The following is a 19,204-nucleotide window of genomic DNA, read 5'->3' on the forward strand; positions in this document are numbered from 1 at the left end:
TCTTAAATTAGAACACTACATGGTTTAGATGTTATTGTATGCAGTTCCAAATAGCTGAACCTGTATGACTTTCTATTTATTTCTATTTATTTTTTAACTTTTCAAATTAACCCTGGTAGAGTTCCAAGGATTAATCCAAGGATTAATATCTAGTAAAACATAGAAATAAAGCCATTACATGAAATAACGTATCATTTTGACTAGTGATATGTCACATGTGCTAAAAATAGCATTTATTGATTTAAGCTAACATTTGAGTGTTTATGCCACAACACCCAAAGCTTTACATGCATTTTCTCACTCACTCCTGTGATGCAGGTACTGTTATCATTCTCATTTTACAACTAAAGAAACAGGTGTAGAGGTTTTAAGTAACTTAACTTGCCTTTGGCCACTTAGCTAGTAAATAGCAGAATCTGGCTTCTAACTAGTTTTGCGGGACTTAATCAGTAAGCTGTGAAATAAATGTAGGTTTGCTTTTTACTTATAGTTAAATGCAAATAAATCTTACTGGCCAGCTAACATTAGAGCATTTAAATATCAAAGCCTGGTTTCAGCAAGCTCACCTGAAGAGTTAATGTCCTACAATCTTACCTTCCAAAAGGGGAAAAAAAGGCAAAGTATTTTTGCTGAAATAGATAAAATATTCGAGATATACTCTGTCTACAGTAGAAGTGAAAAAGGCCACGTAGTCTCAAGATATAACCAGAATTTTATATTAATAAGTGATAGAATTTGAGAGTGTCTGGCATTTCATAATTTTGAAGATTCCATTTTTTTTTTAACTAAAGTATCTATAAAGAGATCCCCTGGGCCTTCACTTCCCACTACTCTACTGGTTCCAAGAAACTTGAATTCAGTAAAATCAGATTATAGCTTGGCCAAAATGAAGAAAAGTACATGTTTTAGTATGTGTATATACATTTTACAGTGTCAAAATCTGATCGCAGTTTTACCTCAGCTAAGCATACACGATCGTATTTCTATTACTGTTAATAGATGGCTTCTTAAGTGTCTATTTCCTCCAAATACTAAAGCTAAGGTTTCTAAATGTTTACTCCTTTTTGTATCCTATTTTTTAAAAAATAGATCAAGCTTTTATCTGTAATTTGTAAAAGTAGCAAATGTTTATATAGTGATTACTTTGAACCAGCTACTGATCTATGCATTTTCATTGTATTATTTTAACCCTACCATCAACTTTAATAAAAGTATTTATTATCCTCACTTCTGTGGATGAGAAAACTGAGGCACGGTGAGGTTAAGGAACCTCCCAGAGGATCCCATAGCTAGTAAGTAACAAAGCTGGGAGCCAAACCCAGAAGTTTGACTATAGACATTGTGTTTTTATTCCTGTCTGTACTGCCAGAAGCGTGGTTCTTGATGAGTGACATGAACCATTTCCTACAAGAAACAACAATATATTGAGTGGCAGGTTCAAAATTGATCCCCCACTTTTCCTACAAGACATAAGTTCCCTTTACAAGTATTTTCATTCTCCTTTTTCTAATACCCTTGACCCAATACACTTGTCACTAAAAGTTCCTTCAAGCCCTTTGGACCCCGAGATTTTCTTTCTCATTCTAGAGGGCCTAGATATTTTTTATCACACCACTTCCTTTACCACTTCTCTTACCACTGTTCTTCATCAGCTAGCTAGGTAGCTTGTAGGATTCATTAAAAAAAATTCAAGATCTCAGGGCTGTGTGATAGATGTGTTTTTGAGTATGAACTTCCCCACTTTTTCTAATGGGGCAGTATTGAGCAAGTTAACTTCTTCATGCTTCATCTTCCTTATCTCTAAAATGGAGATACTTATAGTATAATAAAAAGTACATTCATAAAAAGTACATTCATCAACTGTTTATTGAGCACCTGTTATATGCCAGACACCATTCTAAGTGCTGAGGATTTAGCATTACAAGAATTGGTCCAAGTTGTCAAAAAGCAGAAACTTAAAAGGAGTTCAGACATTTAAAAAATATACTGTGTAACTATTTACGTTTTATAATGTAAAGAAGAAAAAAATATAGAAAGAAAAAATAAAGAAAAAAATAGAGTGTGCTGCAAATGTATGTGATGGAGGATTCTAAATAGTCTAGAGAATCAAAGAATAATTTCTTAATCAGAAGTTTGAGGGATAAGTAGGATACGTGGCAACAGCTTTCAGGCAGAGAGCTCAGATAGATATACAAAGGTCCTGAGATGTAATGAACTATAGGCCTAAGCTATCACTACGATGCCATACAGAAATTGTGGAAAGGAGAAGACAGCAGTCTGGGGAAAGTTGTGTGAGACAAGTCGAAGTAAAATTACATCAAACAGCTACCAAGATGAGGAAGGACCCTTTAAATACAAGTTTCTCGGAAACAAGTAGAGAAAATATGCGGAGAGGAACAGAGAAATAATTTGCTGTTCTTAGATAGCAGTCCTGACTTATTCAGGCAGCAGCTAATTTTTTGCATCTAGTTATCAGAAACCATCTTACCTGATTTGTTCTTCACATAAAAAGTATTGTCAGGCCCATATTCCCCTTCAAAAGATCACCTCTGTACATTCAGTTCAGAGCATATTCAGATCTTGAGACTCACTCCTAGAAGAGATCTTGGACCATATTGGAAAATGCATTATTGCCAATAAATTAATATTCCTGTTAATCTGTTGTTTTGCAGTAGGAGACTAATATTCAACTGGTTTAGACTTTTACCCCAAGGGTTGTAAATTATCTTCCATTTCCCACTTTTATCTTTGCTAGAAAAGCTAAAATAAGGAATGTTGTTCTAACAAAAATATATTTCTTCCAAATACCAGTGGATTGAGTCATCCAGTTTTGATATCATACCAGGATGCCAGGTTCCATGTCTGGCACCAAAATATAATTGGGTCCTCAGTAAACTGTTCAATAACCTAATTATTAGCATGCCTGAATTGCCCTTAAACCAAGTCATACCTCTTGCGTTAAGTTTCATCCCTTGATTCCTTTTGTGTCCTGCACTTCTTTAAGGTTTAAAGAAATGTGTAGAGACATCCCCTAGTTTGGGTCGTTTTTTCTCAAAACACCCAGATTAAGTTCATGTTAACATCATCCGTTTACCAGGCTGCTGTCTTAAGCTGGAAGGAACTGCAAAGATAAAAGAAGGCTTCTTGCTCTGGAGGAACTTAAAACTAGTTGTAGAAACAGACATGTAATTACAAAACAGTGAGATAAAAGCTGTACTGAGGGTATAAACAATAGGAGCTGCTGACTAGAGAACAGGGGAAAGCAGAAAAAAGATGGCATTTGACTTGGCTCCTGAAGGATGAGTAAGTGCGCTGAAATTCCAGGCTGAGGAACCAGCACTGCAAAGTCACAGTAGTATTACGTGTTCTGCATATAGGTATACATGCTACAAGTGAAGTATCATGGGTACGTTTGGGTGATTGTAAGCCTTGAATGTCACCTAAGGCATTTAGACTCTCAATAGTCAGGAGCCAAAGTTTTCTAGTAGAGAAATCATATTTTGGTCTGTAGTATGCTAATTCTAAGTAAGCTAAAGATGTATAGAGTCAATAAATTAAAATAGAACTACCTCAGGTGAGAAATTTAGGGAGAATGCCCAGGCTTCTAGCTTGGTCTGAGGTTTTGGTAATGTCTTTCACTGTAAAGGTGAATCCAGAGCTACACTGTCCAGAATAGTAGCCATTAGGCATATGTGGCTATTTAAGATTAAATTATACTTAAAAATTCAGTTCGTCAGTCACGTAAACATTTCCAGGGCTTAGTAGCCATATGTGGCCTTTTTGGACAGCACTGAACAGCAAGCATTTCCATCATCTCAGAAGATTCTATTGGACAGTGTTAGTCTAGAACAGACGGTACTAGGGAGCATAAATATGGCTATCAGAAGAGTCTACAGAGAATTGGTGGAAGGGTAGCCATTAAACACTATGTAGATCTTTCAGAGAAAGGTGTCAAAAAAGGTAAAGTGGCCTAAGGGAAACCCTTTAAAAATATTTCAGGTATATGCAGTAGAAAAAGGGATGTGAAGAAATAGAGCAGCTAGCACATGAAGAGTTTAGTGATGGCATGCATGGAAAAGAAGTTTCAGGACAAGGTCAGTTGAAGACAGAAAGACAACTTTGGTGATTGACAGCAAGACCAATTTCAGTGAAAGGGGAAAGCCTAATTGTAGTTTGCTGACAAATGAAGTATAATGTTTGAGAAGTTTTTTAAAAAGTAAAGTTATACCTTGAAGTAATTTTTTTTTAACGGATCTTGCGTGTTTGCGGGGAAGGAAAACTGGAGAAAGAGAGCTTTTGTTTGTTGGTTTGAAGTTTCGCTAAAGGGAAAGTGCACCTTGGAGAGAATCAGAATGACATTTGCTTTAAAAAAGGAAAAGGATAGGGTGAAGAGGAAAAAAAGAGGGAATAAGAAGAAATTCACATCTGACAGACTTGCCTTCTTTATGTTACAGAAATGGTGGAAAAGCTACAGGTAGGGAAGCTTAAGACCACAGTAAGATTTGGAACTACTGCTTTAAGGAAAAAGAACCGACAAGCGATGGCATTCCAGATCCTAGTGAGATTGGAATCCATAAATTAGAGTGGATCCATTTACTCTTCTGTGATGTACTGTGAAAGCCATCAGTGAATTTAAACTGATACTGAGGAGAGGCAGAACCAAAGAATCAATGGTGTGACTTAGTCTTCCCACTGGCTTGCATACTCTTTGAATGTAGGAGCTTTTCACGTTTCACCAGCAAAAGCTCTTAAGTGATTGTTTCAGGGCCCGTCATCATCTTAGGTGGTTCAATAGAATTTTTTAGCTTACATCTTTCCAACTGAAAATATTTTTTGATTTTTTTGATTTTTGTTTTAAATTTACAATAAATAAATGAAACTTTGTCCCCAGTGTGGGGAGGGGAGTTGCTTAAAAAAATTCTAAACTAAGGGGAACTTAACATGATAAACTAAGGGGAACTTAACATGATTTTCTAGATTTCCATTGTTTAGTATCACTTTATAACGTTTTGTCATTGCAACAGGTTTTCCGAAATTCTCTGTATCCACCAGATTATTCATCCCGTTTAGATATCGTAAGAGCAAATTCAAAGTCACCTCTTCAGAGATCACTGTCAGCTAAGTGTGTATCTGGAACAGGACAGGTGAGCTAGAAACCATAATTTAAAGGAATGTGAGCTCCTGCCTTTGGAATTGTTCAATACTAAAAATGTTTCCCTTAAGTCACAGGACTTCGAATAACTTACCCTCTCCTACCCTCTTATGTAAAATAACAGAAGATTGCACTAGGTTCGGCTCTTAATTCTTGTATCATCTGTAACATATTACTCTCTGAAGCAGAACACTTGGGAGAGAGGTGGAAGGGACAGGAAAATGCTGATCTACATTTGTTCTCTGGTATAGCATGAAGAGCACAGATTCTGAAATCAAACTATTTAGGGTTTAAATCCCACTATCACAGCTTACTGGAAATGATACCTAAAAAGGGCTTTTGTTGAACATTATCATAGATCCAGAAGCACATATCTTTAGGGTAAAGAATCAATTTTCTTTTCTTCTATATCCAGAAAGCCTGAAGTACCTGGTATCTAGAACAGGGAGGGGTCAACCACCTTTTTCTCTAAGGGGCCACACAGAAAATAGCAGGTTTTGTGGGCCATGTGGTCTCTGCCTTAATCAAGAGCAGCCATAAACAATACATGAACAAATCAATAGTTGTAATAAAACTTTATTTACAGAAATGCCACAAACTGGGCTATAGCTTGCCAACTCCTGATTTAGAAAGCTATGGCCTTTTTCATATCTAGCCTTCAGAATTTAAAATTGAGCAAAATATTTTCATAATATAACTTTCAGGTAAGTGTGACCCAGTACCTTCTGTTTTCATTTGATTCTTCTCTAAGCATTTACTTACTGCTTTTTATTTATGCATCTCTCCCCCTAACCAAATTATATTATTATTCCAGTACTAAGTGCCTTGCACATAAATTCCATAAATCTAGTATTATAGTACATGCAGAGTTTTGACCTTTCAGAGCTAATAATATCACCTAAGTTAGCCAAGATCTGTGTAGCACTTTAGAATACATAATCCCAGGGTTTCTCAACCTCAGCACTATTAACTTTGAGCCAGATAATCTGGAGGGGGGGAGGGAGGCAGGGGTACTGTCCTGTGCATTGTACAGATGTTGCGCAGCATCCCTAGCCTCTACCCACAAGATGCCAGTAACACACACACAAACACACACCCCCAGTTTTGACAATCAACAGTGTCTCCAGACATTGCCAGATGTCCCCTGGGAGGTATAATCACCCTCAGAAAAGTTTGAAGCAGGATGACCCAAGTGGCAACAGTCAGGACTTAAACCCAAGTAGTGAATTCAGATTCTCAACTCATTACATTTAAATCACACTATTTTTAAAGTTTAATATTTCAGTTGCCTAGTTGAAACATCCTTGTGTTTTTGCCATCCCTTTAATGACTCTCATTCAGATACCTGTTTTTGTGACCTAAGAATTGTTTAACTTAAAATATTTTTTGACATTTATAATATACGGAGACTATACTTTTCTCTGAAAGTCGGTTATTGAAGTACCTGTACCCAACTGGAATCAAATGGCTAATTTCACATTTTTCTTCAAAAAATAACATGAATGAAAAAAATTTGCGTCTGTTTTCAAACCTTAAAATACAATAATTCATAGGGAATTTTCATTACTAAAAGTTATTACTTATGGACATTTTTCTGAAATATTTGTTCTATGTGCACTTCTCTATCAGGGCGCATGTAAAAATATTTTTTAGTTAGTATTTTTTAAAATGTTTTAACTTTTAACAGGTATCCACCTGTCGACTAAGAAAGGATCAACAAATAGAAGATGATGATGAAGAGGATGAAGACTTAGATGTTACAGAAGAAGAAAATTAAATTTCTTAAGTAAACTTTGCATTTCCATTTTCATCTTAAATGACTTGGAATCCATAATGACTAAAACTGTAAAACTTTATACTGGCTTGAAATGAAATGAAATGAAATCCTACTGGAAATGGAGAGAGAAATTATTAAAGGAAATTTATGCTGACCAAAAATGAAGGTTTTAAAAAATATTACACACCAGTCATTTCAACATTCTGTCTAGCAGCATGTGATCTTTTTGTATAGGTTCCATTTTTTAAAAAAGATTGTGTATTTCAGAAGTATTTCATATTAATGCACTATACCTAGTTGAGGTTACACTAGTTAAATAGATAACAACAACAAAAAAATCTAACAATTCCACTTGCTTCCTTTAGGTTAAGACACCATGCTTTCAATACCAGAAAAGGGTCCTAGATAGTCATTCTGATGAAATACAAATTCTGTTCCATAAAGCTTTAATCAAAAAGCCAAGTTTTCTTTTTTTACTTTTTTTTCACTTCTATTACAACCTGAAGTTTCATCATTCGATATATAAATTTACTTTTCAACGAGAGTATTATAGTCACTCTTAACAATAATAGGACACTAGGATATTGGTGTTTTACAACTATACATAAAGCATAAATTTTAACTTTAGAAAGCTACGTTCAGCTTGATTCTGGTTTTAAAACGAAGCCACTGTCATACTAAAGCGCTATATATGGCACTACAACTTTTGCAAAGCTATGATTTGGTGGAATGTTGCCCTAAAAAACATCATGGAAAACCATAACTCAGTAAAAATTCTATAAAACTTTTACCAAATTACCATCTAGTCAATAAAAGAGTGTACAGTCACTCTTATTCCTGAAAATATAAAACAATTTAATCAAAGCCTTTCAGTATGTCTGATGCTTTTATTCTTTGGATGGGGAATTGTACTTCTGTTATTTCATAGATCCCAGTCAGGCATATAAAAATTAGGAAATGATCATTTGGGATTACCACAAAAAGATAACAGAAAAATAAAGACTTTCCAGAAAGCTTTTTTGACTTTGTTATTCATGGTTCTGTTCTTAACAAAGCACTGCTTCATGAAAATAGCCCTAAGTGATAAATTTACTTAGTTTTTAAGTAAAATGTTCAAAACATTTTAAAATCCTAAATAATTTAATATTCTTAAAAAACGGAGGATATCATTGCATTTTTATTTTCTCAGTATTTAATCTTGGTATTTGTAGCTGGGAGAAAAAAAACACAGTTCTAATATTGCTCTTGCTGCTTATGATAGCAATTCACTTCTCTTGAGCATCAGTTGCCCTATTTGTAAAGTTAAAATAGTGCCTGATATATAAAGCAATCAGCAAATAATTCTGATATAAAACGTATGCTTTGGCTACTTCAAAAAAATATTCTAAGGACAAAAGAAATATTATACAGAATACTTTCGATGTAAAATTAAATTTTAGACCAGACGTAGGTTGGCAAACTCCTTAAAGGGTTACACAGTAAATATTTTTACAAGTTTTGAGCTGAGAGACAAAATCAATGCCATTACATAGGTACTTATGTAACCCTACTTAAAAATGTAAAAACCGCTTTTAGCTTCCTTATAAAAAGACAGGCTATAGGCTTCCATTTCTTATCTCCAAAATAGGTTTATTAGGGTTATTGGAACTAAATGATATAGTTAATTCACATGTAATTAAAGATCATAAATACACAGTATCTATTATAGCTCAGTAAATATTAGCTTACATTTAATACAAAGATGGAGGTGATTGATAGGGTCACTGCTTATTAGGTGATATATGGACCAAGAGCCAATGCTCTTGACAGTGTTTTCAGTAAGTGGTAAGTGTGTGCTTCTAACACAATGATTCTTACCTATCTCTTGGTTGGGATTAAGTTTACTTTCTAGGCATGATCTATATTTTTCAGAATACCTCGAGTCAAAAATGTTTGGCTTTAAGATAATTAAAGTGCCACTGGGTATTAAACTAGAGAACCAATATGCCACTAGTATACCTGATACATCTAGGAGAGGAAACAAACCTGGCTATGAGATAATTATTGAAGCTGGGCGATGGGTATATGAGGATTTAGTACACTATTCTCTTTTATCTGTTTGAAATTGGTGGGGTGCTGGTTATTGGCTCTCTGGGGTGGAAAATGCCCTGATTTTCTGCATTTACCAATTTCCATGGTGTAAATACTCCTACCATGGCCAGTTTAAGTTATCAACATGTCACTGAAGGCAGAGTTGGGAACAGATATGCAAAAATGGCTCCCAAGCAGTAGAAGCCAGCTTTCTGTAATAAACTTTTTAAAGTTAAAAAATATATTAAAGATTATGGAGTAAAATTAACTATTCATATCAATCCATTTATTTTACAATCAAAATACAAAGCCTGTGTTTACTATTGTGATAGCCTCTTATCTACCACCACCATCCCAGCCTAGATTGAGAAGCAGTTCAATATTAAGTGATAACTGCACTTTAAGCTTCATCTTAGCTTTTATTGATATATATTTAAGAAGCATTTTTAAGTCTTCCCATATACTCCTCAAATAAATCATCTATATAACCTCTGAGCAGTTAAAAATATCATTTCTTCCTATTGTCATTTTCCTAACTGCTTGTAAGCTTACTAGTTTCAAGAGCCATACTGATGTGCTTTTTTGAACCAAATTTACCATTTTATTCATTCCACTAGCAAGAACGACATTCAACATAATTAAAAACACACAGAAACTTCGGTTGGTTTTTCTTAGACTTCTTTAAAACACTAAAGATTAATCCAAAATACTTATAGCACTAACTAACTGGCTAAATACTGACAAAGTATTCTACTTCTGCCATACCCTATTATTAAATGACTAAACTACTGATATAAATTCAAACTTTATTCTTATTTGCTCACTGTGGGAAATACCTAAATCACAGAATTGAGGAAAATTAACTTTGTTTTATGTAAACTATAAAAGGCCAACCAAAGTCAAATCATGTTTCATAAGATGAACAATTTTAAATTAGAAGCCAATACATAATATTCGTCTCCCAGAGAAACCCTGGATATGTTTTAGTTACTTTGTCTTTTATTAACAATGTTTGGGCATACTAATTTTTTCTTTTCTTAATGCTATTTTTAAAGCAACAATGGAGGTAAGAAAATATCCTTTACTCTTGAAAATATTTTTAGCATGGTCTTTCTTACTAAAATTAAAAACAGCATTTAACAAAGTTAGCAGGCAAAAGTATTAAGAGCATGAACTGGAGTGTGTAGTCTGTCTGGGTTGAAACTGGCTCCATGATTTACTAGCTATGACTTTAGGCAAGTAACTTAAACTCTCTGAATTTCATTATCTCATTTGTGAGATAGAGCTAAATACTCTTAAACTTCTTAGGGAATAATTAAGATTGACATTATGCATGTAAAGTACTTATACTGCCTAGCACACAGTAAGTGCCCAATGTTAGCATTAACTTTATGATGGTATAGAAAATCAAATCCAGTATTTGCAAAATGTCTACACTAAACGTCAAATATCAAAAAAGTCAAAATTCAATCTCACAAAAGTCTTGTTATATTTAGTCATTGAGTCTTTGGATAAAAAGTTTTGAAATTAAGAAATGAGAACCTGATTTTAAAAATACAAGTTATATGAATCATCAGTAAATTCTTCCTAGAAACACAAACTATGTCCATTTATCAGATTCTTCCCAGCATAAGCCTGAAAGTCCCCTTGTACCTATAATTACTTTTTATTTTTTTGTCTTTAAGTATTTTGAGTAAATCTTATCAGTTTGGTTGGTGAGATGTTGGAAGAAACCACAGAACTATACACAGCACTAATACACTATTATTACAGAATGTTTGGTCTCTCCTGTCATAAATATTACCTTATACAGCTGTTGGAAACCTTCACAAAAGAAGCTATAATTCTTTTTTCTCTTTATACAAATACAAGTTAATTGGTCTATTCAGTTGCAATTTTTTTATTTTTATAAAATTTTGCAAGTTATGAGCATCGAAGTTTTAAGAATTTCCTAAGCTTTTTACATAAGTAAACTTCAAGTTCACAGTCTGTCAATTTTGAACTATTTATGATTAAGGGGAGGCTTAACACAGTAATATCTCAGACAAGGAAGAGGGCATTAATTCTGCAGGCAGTTAGCAATGAAAATGCTAACCCTGAACAATCAGTCACTGACCATTTCCTTATACAGTTTGAGTAAAAAGATGTAGACTACAGAATGGAAACAAAAGTGAATATAAAATTTATCTTCCCCAAATACAGTTCTACTATACAAGTCTTGACGTTTACCCATGACATCAACAAAAATTAACGCACTGAGGGAATTAGTTCTCTCCCCCACTGGTCAAAAAAAAAAAAAAAAAACAAAAAGGCATATATATTTTTAAGTTAGAAAAAGTGAATGACAATTTGCAAGCAAAAGAAAACCAGATTCACATTCTACTATTTACATTTGTTCTATTCACAGGTCAAAATTAAAATGTTTCTTTTCATTAGTTAAAAATAAACACTTAAAAAAATGCATTTTACTGCATCAATACTGTGGGGAGGTAATTCTGAATTTAGAAATGCTCTCTAGAGCAAAATTAACTTAACTTTGCGGGGGCCAACTGGCCTATCATTCAGATCTTTAATAGCAGCCATAGCTTCATTGTAGTTTATCATGGCAACAATGGCTTCCCCTGTAGGTAATCCTTGCTCGTTATACTGTATTGAAACTGAATCAGGTATGATTCTGTAACCATGGAAAAAGTCTAGAATTTCATTAACATTAGCTTTAAATGGAAGATTCATTATCTTAATGGGCGTTACTCTACCTGAATTACAATTTAATTTTGGATCAGGCATAAATCTCCCCTCAGGAAAACTTCCCATATTACGCTTTCCAAAATCAAACTTGCCACCTTCTGGGCGACCAAAATTCACAAAAGGGCGATGACTTCTAAAATCATCAGGGGGGCTCCTAAACTCCTCACCAGGAAGTCTAAAACTGTCAGTAAGTCTAGGGTCCTCCTCCGGAGCTTCCCTGAGGTCTTCCTCCGGGAGCCGCCTGAAGTCCTCATCAGAAGGGCTTCTAAAATCTTCCTCCTGGGGACTCCTGAAGTCCTCATCAGGAGGGTGCCTAAAGTCTTCATCTGGAGGGCCCCTGAAATCTTCATCCAGTGGGTGCCTAAAATCTTCCTCTCGGGGGCGCCTAAAATGCTCCTGGGATGGCCGCCTGAAATGTTCCTGAGGCGGCCGTCTGAAATGCTCCTGGGGCGGCCGTCTGAAATGCTCCTGGGGCGGCCGCCGGAAATGATCCTGAGGTGGCCGCCGGAAGTGCTCCACAGGTGGCCGCCGGAAGTGCTCTGGGGGCGGCCGCCGGAAGTGTTCCGCAGGTGGCCGCCGGAAGTCCTTCTCAGGAGAACGCCGGAAATCCTCCTCAGGAGACCGCCTGAAGTCCTCCTCGTGGGGCCGCCTGAAGTCCTCCTCAGGAGGTCGCCGGAAGTCTTCCTCTGGAAGTCGCCTAAAATCCTCCTCAGGGGGCCGCCGGAAGTCTTCCTCAGGTGGTCGCCTCCATTCCCCCGGGGGAAGCCGTCTGAAGTCCTCCTCAGGAGGCCGTCTCCAATCCTCCTCAGGTGGCCTCCTGAAGTCTCCCTGGGGGGGCCGCCTCCAGTCCTCCTCAGGGGGTCTCCTGAAGTCTTCCTTGGGAGGCCGCCTGAAATCCTCCTCAGGTGGCCGCCTCCAGTCCTCCTCCCGAGAGCGCCTGAAATCCTCCTCCGGAGAGTGTCTGAAGTCCTCTTCCCAAGGGCGCCTGAAGTCCTCCTCAGGAGGCCGCCTGAAGTGTTCCTCCCGAAGGCGCCTGAAGTCTTCAGGGGAGTGCCTGAAATCCTCTGGGGAATGCCTAAAGTCTTCTGGAGGGCGCCTTTCAGGAGGTCGGAAATCCCCCTGGGGATGCTTGAAATTGTCCAGCTGCCTCAAGTCCTCTTGCTGATGCCTAAAGTTTTCAGAAGGGCCAACCGAGTATAATGGTAGATCATTTGAGTCAAATGAATGGGAATGATCATCTCTATCACATGACTGTGAATGGTCATGCATCCTCTCACTGGACATTGAAGAAAAATTTACACCAAACTCCCGCATTTGTACCTCAGATATGAGCCTTAACAATACCTCTGTCCCCAAGAATCTTCGTCGGTTTAAACGTTCAGCTTTCACGGCCTGTTCTTCTGATCTGAATTTCACCAATGCTTCTCCTAGACCAACTCCTTTGTCATCATAAAGCAAGTAAATGTCATCCTCAGCAAGAGAAAAGTCTGCAAAGAACTTCTGCACTTCAACTTTTGTAACATCAAATGGAAAATTTCTTATATATATGCACAGTTTCTGGCCAGAATAGCCTTCTTGAGAGTATTTTTGTGAAACGTGTCCAAGCCTCTCTTTCTCTGTTGACGCTGGTCTTTTCTTTTCATAACATTCAATGAACTTCAGCATCTGTTTTCTAGAAACTGGATCAATATGAACTGGACGATACTGTAAAACAGTCTTATGTAAACCCAGAGCAGTGTTGTAGTCTTTCAGAGTCTTGAACATCACAAAGGCATATCTTGTTCTTCTTTCATCCTTATATAAAAATCTAATCTGTTCATTAGTCAGATCAGTATCTCTAAAGAAATTTCTTAAATCTCTTTTGTTAATACTTAGGGACAGGTTTTTTAAGTGAACATAAAATCCAAGAGGAGAACGAGAACGTGTTCTTCTGGGAGATTTTGAATGAGATCGTTTCCAAAAATGTCTATCATTAATTCCTCTTGGTGGAGAATGTTCTTCAGTCCTCATAGAAATGTCACCCTCCTTAACTGCATTACCTCCAAACTCAATCCACTGTTGTTCCGAGCCTTGCATTACTTCAATAAATCTTGAGCCCATAAAACTTCTATGACATTTAAGACCTCCTGAAGCATCGATACATGAAGCAAATTTTACTATGGCATCACCATTATTTCGGCCATCATGATGCTTTAAGAAAATTACTCCATCCACACACAAACCAGAGAAAAAGACACGTACATCATCTTCATTTACTAAGTAAGGCAAGCCTCGCAGAAACAAGTAAGGATTCTCTGCCTTCAATGGCCGTGTCTTTCTTGGCCTTAAATCACCTTGTCCTGTACCATTAGTATGAAACCCAGCATCTTGATTAATCGGAGAGCCATATCCAGAATTACTTGCTTCTTCTTTAATAGCCTCAACAAAATTAGATAAGCTGCCAACCCCTGGTGCCCCAGATCCTGGTCTCTCTCTTCCCATGCGATCAGTTCTTTTCATTTCTATAGTCTTCTGCATTTCTGCCTTACTACTAAGAAAAAGCTCTACAGATGAATCCTTGATAAACCCTCCTGAACGACTTATGGCACGTCTTGCATCTTCATCTGTTGCAAAAATAATAAAAGCCTCCCCAACTTCCCCTCCAATTATATGCACTCCTCCATCAGGAATAGTCAATCCCGTGAAGAAGTGACGAATATCCACAGGCCCCGCAATAAAAGGAAGCCCCAGTAAACGGATGACTACAGCCATGCTGAGCTCAAACCACAGCAATAATGACCTGCAGACAGAAAGGTACACATAATAGCAAGTCTTATTTTTGAAGTACCTTATCCCAAACTAAGCTTAATAGTTACTTGGTTCCTACCTTCTTCAGCATTTATAAATGAAAATAAGACATGAGTTCACAAAGATATTGACTGTGTCTAATTCTTAAAAAAAAAAAAAGGAATAAACTTTCTCCCAACTAAACATACAATAAACCAGATACTTTGAAGAAACATTTCCTATCACCTATCCTATACAGTATGAGCATCAAAAATATCACATCTTCTTTGTAAGTCTGCCAAGTGCTACTTCACAACAAGACCAAACTATTTTCAGACATATCTTCTACTGAAACATGGGAGAGAGCTTTGGTGATTAAAGAATTTTACCAACCACAACGAATTTTACATACTTAGAAAAGACATCTATGGTCAGTATATAATTGCTGCTCATGATAATAAACTGCTTACCACTAGTGCATCACTGACCAGACATAAAGTACAGAAGCCATATGTACCTAATGCACTATTCTACTTTGCATTTTTTTTTTGTCAAGCTTCTGTGAAATGCCTTAAGCTCTGGATATCTTACCTTTTTTTATTTCTTGGAGACCTGTTAATTCTGTAAAAGCAACTTAACTGTGGAAAGAAAATGAAATATAATTAATCCTTGGACCCTGCAATTGATCTTAAACAACGCCAGATTAGGATATTCACTTCAGAATTACCTATTAAAAGTGAAGCAATATAAGGAAGCACAACTAAGGGCATTACAAAATGGTTATCTTTGTTCCGAGGGGAAATTAATCATCCTTCAACAAAAAGAAGGTACAGATTCCAAGTAGACATCGGCAAATTATTTAGAAACAAAAAACCTGAAAATTTAACAATCGGTCCTTGATTGGAAGTGACACAAGGAAAGGTGATGGACATGTTATATATTTTGATTGCAGTGTTGGTTATATGGTTGTATAAATTTATCAAGGCTAAATGAATTCTATCCTTAAGGTCTGTGCATTTCACTGTATATGAATTTTATATCCACTTTAAAAAAAAAAACAAAACTGTTCTACAAGTAAAATGACAATTTAACACCCAAAATTCCTAAAACACCTTCTATTCACTTCCACCCATGAAAAGACCAACATCTAATTCATTATGTCCAACTCCCCTGCAAATCTCCTCCCTTTCAAAACATAAGACCAAATCAAATTAATAAATGATACAATGAACACTAATGTTTCAAATTCAAAAACCAATTTTTAAAGCAATAAATCTAAAACCAATGGCTACCATTTGGACACAATTTTACGTTCTACATATACACCTCACATTTCTAAACATGGAACCAAATTTCCTGATTCCACTATAATTAAGACAAATAATAAAATATCCCTAAAATCTAAAGTCTCAATTACTACTACTCTTATACTCAACTATTGCTACTCCTTATCTTAAACTCCTAAAAAACTACTATTAAAATTCATCTTAAGCCAGAAAGAAAATGTTCAGATAAACACAGAATCTTATTATGCTAATAAGTTTATTCCATTTCAAACATCTATCCTGCATTCTATCGAGGAAACCCAAATGACAATGTAGAAAGGTAAGAAAGGTATTCTTACTATATTAGTAAGAATATATTAATTTGGAATGTTTGGGGATATCAGTATTAACAACTGAAAAATCTCAATTTAATATTGCTTAAGGAAATTACATCTAATACTTTCAGAGGTACCCAAACAAAGTAGTCTTAACCAAGTAAGTTTTTAACACCTATTAAATTAATGATTATAAGTTTATGTTTTTAGTGTGCAAATAAAGGTTGTTTTAATTCAGTACTTACACCTAAGTACCACTCATCCACAAAAGTGGTGTCTGAAAACATGTTCTTTGAGGTCTGCAAGGCTTATTTTCCTTTGAAAAATGTCCATAGATTACTTTTTAAACTACAAGCTAAACTAACAAGGATAGCAAGAAATTAACTGGCACATTTTACACATCTGAATTATCAATGCCAAACTGATATTAAAAATATTAATGAGTTTTACTATAAAATATATGCATGGTATGTGGGGGGAAGGGCAGAGGACATATGGGAAATCTTTGTACCTTCCACTAAATATTACTGTGAAACTAAAAAACCGTTCTAAAAAATAGTCTATTAGAAAATATCTGCACTGTCTCCCCAACCCCACCCCCACCTCCCCCACCAAAAAATGTGTATAAGCTTAGTTTCTTCAACAAACCAACATCCACACCAATTTAACAAAAACTACAAATGGCTTCTGGAATAGTTGTCCACATTACTGTTCCAAGACTCCTTCCTATGCAAAATGACTTAGCTCCTTTTTTGCTTTTAAAATATTTTAGAAAGCAGTGTAATAAACATCATTTTGTCCCTTCTGAACTTTTTTAAAAATTCAAAAGGGAACAGAAATATATCTACAGAAAAAGCTGAGAACATTTCACGGAATAATGCCAAATACAAAAAATGTCTTATAATTTATCCTCCCTAATTTGTAAACAATATTCTAAGTAGTTCCACAAGTACAAATTCGTGAATTGCAATTCAAGTAGAATATATAAAATGTTTCTTCTAATTTGCCACAAATGTAACTATTGCTTAAACTTTTCTGCCCTTGAGATACAAAGGTAATGTATCATTTATCCCTCTAAAAAACACATCTAGGAGACCACCTATAAGAAACCAGCTCTGAAAATGAGCATCTTTCCTGTGGTTCCCATGTTATTTCCTTAAGCAAATTCCCCAGAAATTCTATTCTTAGAACATTACACAAAAAAGTAAAACACAAAAATACCCTAAAATACTCTACACTTAAAATTTTTCTACTTATGAATGCAACAAAAGTATTTTTGTGGCTGTGTTGGTTTAAAGACAGTGATCTGTTAGAACTTCTAACCTATGAAAAGAAGGAAGTGGGTCCTTAAGAGCTCATTTAAGGGCAAGCCGCTGAAATTAACAAGCTCATTTTAAATAATTTTGCTAATTTTATCCAACGATTCATCCCACTTAATCATCATTATCACAAAAAAACCCCACGATATGTGCATCTTCTCATCAAGACTGAAAGGGAAAAGGGAGGAAGGCTAAATTTAAATGGTATTATTTCAGATCCATTTATTTTAACTAGAGAATAGCAAGTCATTTTCCAGACATGGTGAGAGAGAGAACACTGCCACTATTTCTTAAAACCTAAAGTTACGATGAAGCACAAACGCAAGAGTTTCCCCTGCAGAAAATAATCTACCCCAGTCCACAATGATTCTTTATGACGATCTGCCTTTTATCCTTTTAAAATGTAGATGGTTAAAATAAAACACTAAAGGCATGACGACACAGAGCCAAGTCCCCAGTAGGAACCGTAAATGAAGATGAATCCACACGGCACAGGAATTCCCATAACATCCATCATCCTCAAACGGATCATCCGAAGGCATTGCTTCTATAGCCCAAAGCCTTTGTCCATACTCCCAGGGGTCAGAGCTTCCTTCTTTCGCACCAGGCCAAAGTTGCTACGTGGTATCCGATGCTGTAGCCAGACCTTCAGCCAAAAATCAGCCTTCATATTAACCTGGACCGCCCAACCTCCGTGCCTTTCCGTTACACCGTCCCAAGGGCAAACATTCCGCCCTAACTCGCCAAAGCGTGAACTGTCCCCAAATCTAACTGAAACACTTTAGCTCCCCTCAAGCCTAATGAGCCGGGCCTTCATCGCTTTTCTGCTACCGCTGACTACGATGACATAGCAAAGAAAAAAAATACCTATGCAATCCTTCGAGATCTTCACTCTCAAGCAGACTGGCAAGTGCACACACACCACCACATGGATGGGGCAGTCGGTATTTAGCAAGGAAAGAGGGTGCCCTAACGACAGAAGCTACGCTAGTTCCTGGCGCGGCCCCGCCTTTCCCTGTGCTTCCGTCCCGGCCGCCAACCCCTCCCAGCCCCCGGCGCCCCAGGGGTAACTGCTTCGCTCTTGGCAATAAACACACACCGCTGCTGCCGAGTCGGAACCACAAGGCTGGGGGCGGGGTGCACTCCTCGTCGCAGCAGCCTCCCCCAAACAGGCAGACCCCTCAGTGAGCCCAGAAAAAGATGGCGCCCACTCTCCCCTCTGGTCCGGACAAACGGACGTACAGTTTGTCTGCCCATGCGCTCTCCAGGCGTAACCCACCACCCCGGCGCCCCGGCCACGTTTGCGCACGCGCCCAGACGCTCACCTACTTCCCGTCGTCCAGGGAAGGGAGGTGGCGCCCACAAGTGCGCTCGCTCGCCCTGAAGTTGCTGAGCTCCTGCGCATGCTCAGATTCCAACCAAGCCGGGAACCTCAACAAGGGGTAGGAGAGAGCTTCTGAGACAAAGTTCGGAGTTAACCCGTTGCTGCGGTGAGAGACTTCAGTAAATAACAGCCGAAATACACTGGACAAACGTTCGTGATTCCCAGGAGTTAAGAAAAGAGACGCAAAAGCGGAGAAAATTTTGCGATTTCTTCATCTTTTCAGCGCTGCAGTTATGTGTTCTAAGCATCTAACGAAAGCCTCTGTGTAAATACTTTTAAAAGACCAGAAAAATGTTAGTGTTGCAGCCTTAGATGTTCCAGGTACAGTGCCAACACCCAAGGGGCTTAATAAGTGCATGCATATTCAACTTTAGAGACATTTATGAAG

At 37.0% G+C, this 19,204-nt stretch overlaps 2 protein-coding genes across 4 annotated transcripts in view; one reads left to right on the forward strand and one right to left on the reverse strand.

Annotated features, from left to right (window-relative positions):
* CIBAR1 (CBY1 interacting BAR domain containing 1) overlaps window positions 1–7,942 on the forward strand; it is a 32,569-nt gene extending 24,627 nt beyond the window's left edge. For both annotated transcript variants that reach the window (XM_068525856.1, XM_068525857.1), the window contains 2 exons: window positions 5,025–5,144; window positions 6,840–7,942. In XM_068525856.1, the coding sequence (XP_068381957.1) occupies window positions 5,025–5,144; window positions 6,840–6,929 (210 nt within the window). In that variant the 3' untranslated portion in view covers window positions 6,930–7,942. The remainder of the gene's footprint in view (window positions 1–5,024; window positions 5,145–6,839) is intronic.
* A 414-nt stretch (window positions 7,943–8,356) lies between these two features.
* Window positions 8,357–18,565, reverse strand: RBM12B (RNA binding motif protein 12B). 2 transcript variants are annotated; one of them, XM_068525845.1, is made up of 3 exons: window positions 18,532–18,565; window positions 15,105–15,151; window positions 8,357–14,526 (listed from the first exon to the last, which is right to left on the reverse strand). In XM_068525845.1, exon 3 carries the CDS (start codon window positions 14,496–14,498, stop codon window positions 11,514–11,516), a length of 2,985 nt encoding a protein of 994 aa, XP_068381946.1. In that variant the 5' UTR covers window positions 14,499–14,526; window positions 15,105–15,151; window positions 18,532–18,565; the 3' UTR covers window positions 8,357–11,513. The 2 variants fall into 2 exon arrangements, with proteins under 2 accessions (XP_068381946.1, XP_068381945.1); XM_068525844.1 differs by lacking the exon at window positions 18,532–18,565 and adding an exon at window positions 18,300–18,480.
* Window positions 18,566–19,204: the final 639 nt, after the last annotated feature.

This window comes from Eschrichtius robustus, chromosome 17 (genome assembly GCF_028021215.1).
Source record: "Eschrichtius robustus isolate mEscRob2 chromosome 17, mEscRob2.pri, whole genome shotgun sequence".
Lineage (NCBI taxonomy): Eukaryota > Metazoa > Chordata > Mammalia > Artiodactyla > Eschrichtiidae > Eschrichtius > Eschrichtius robustus.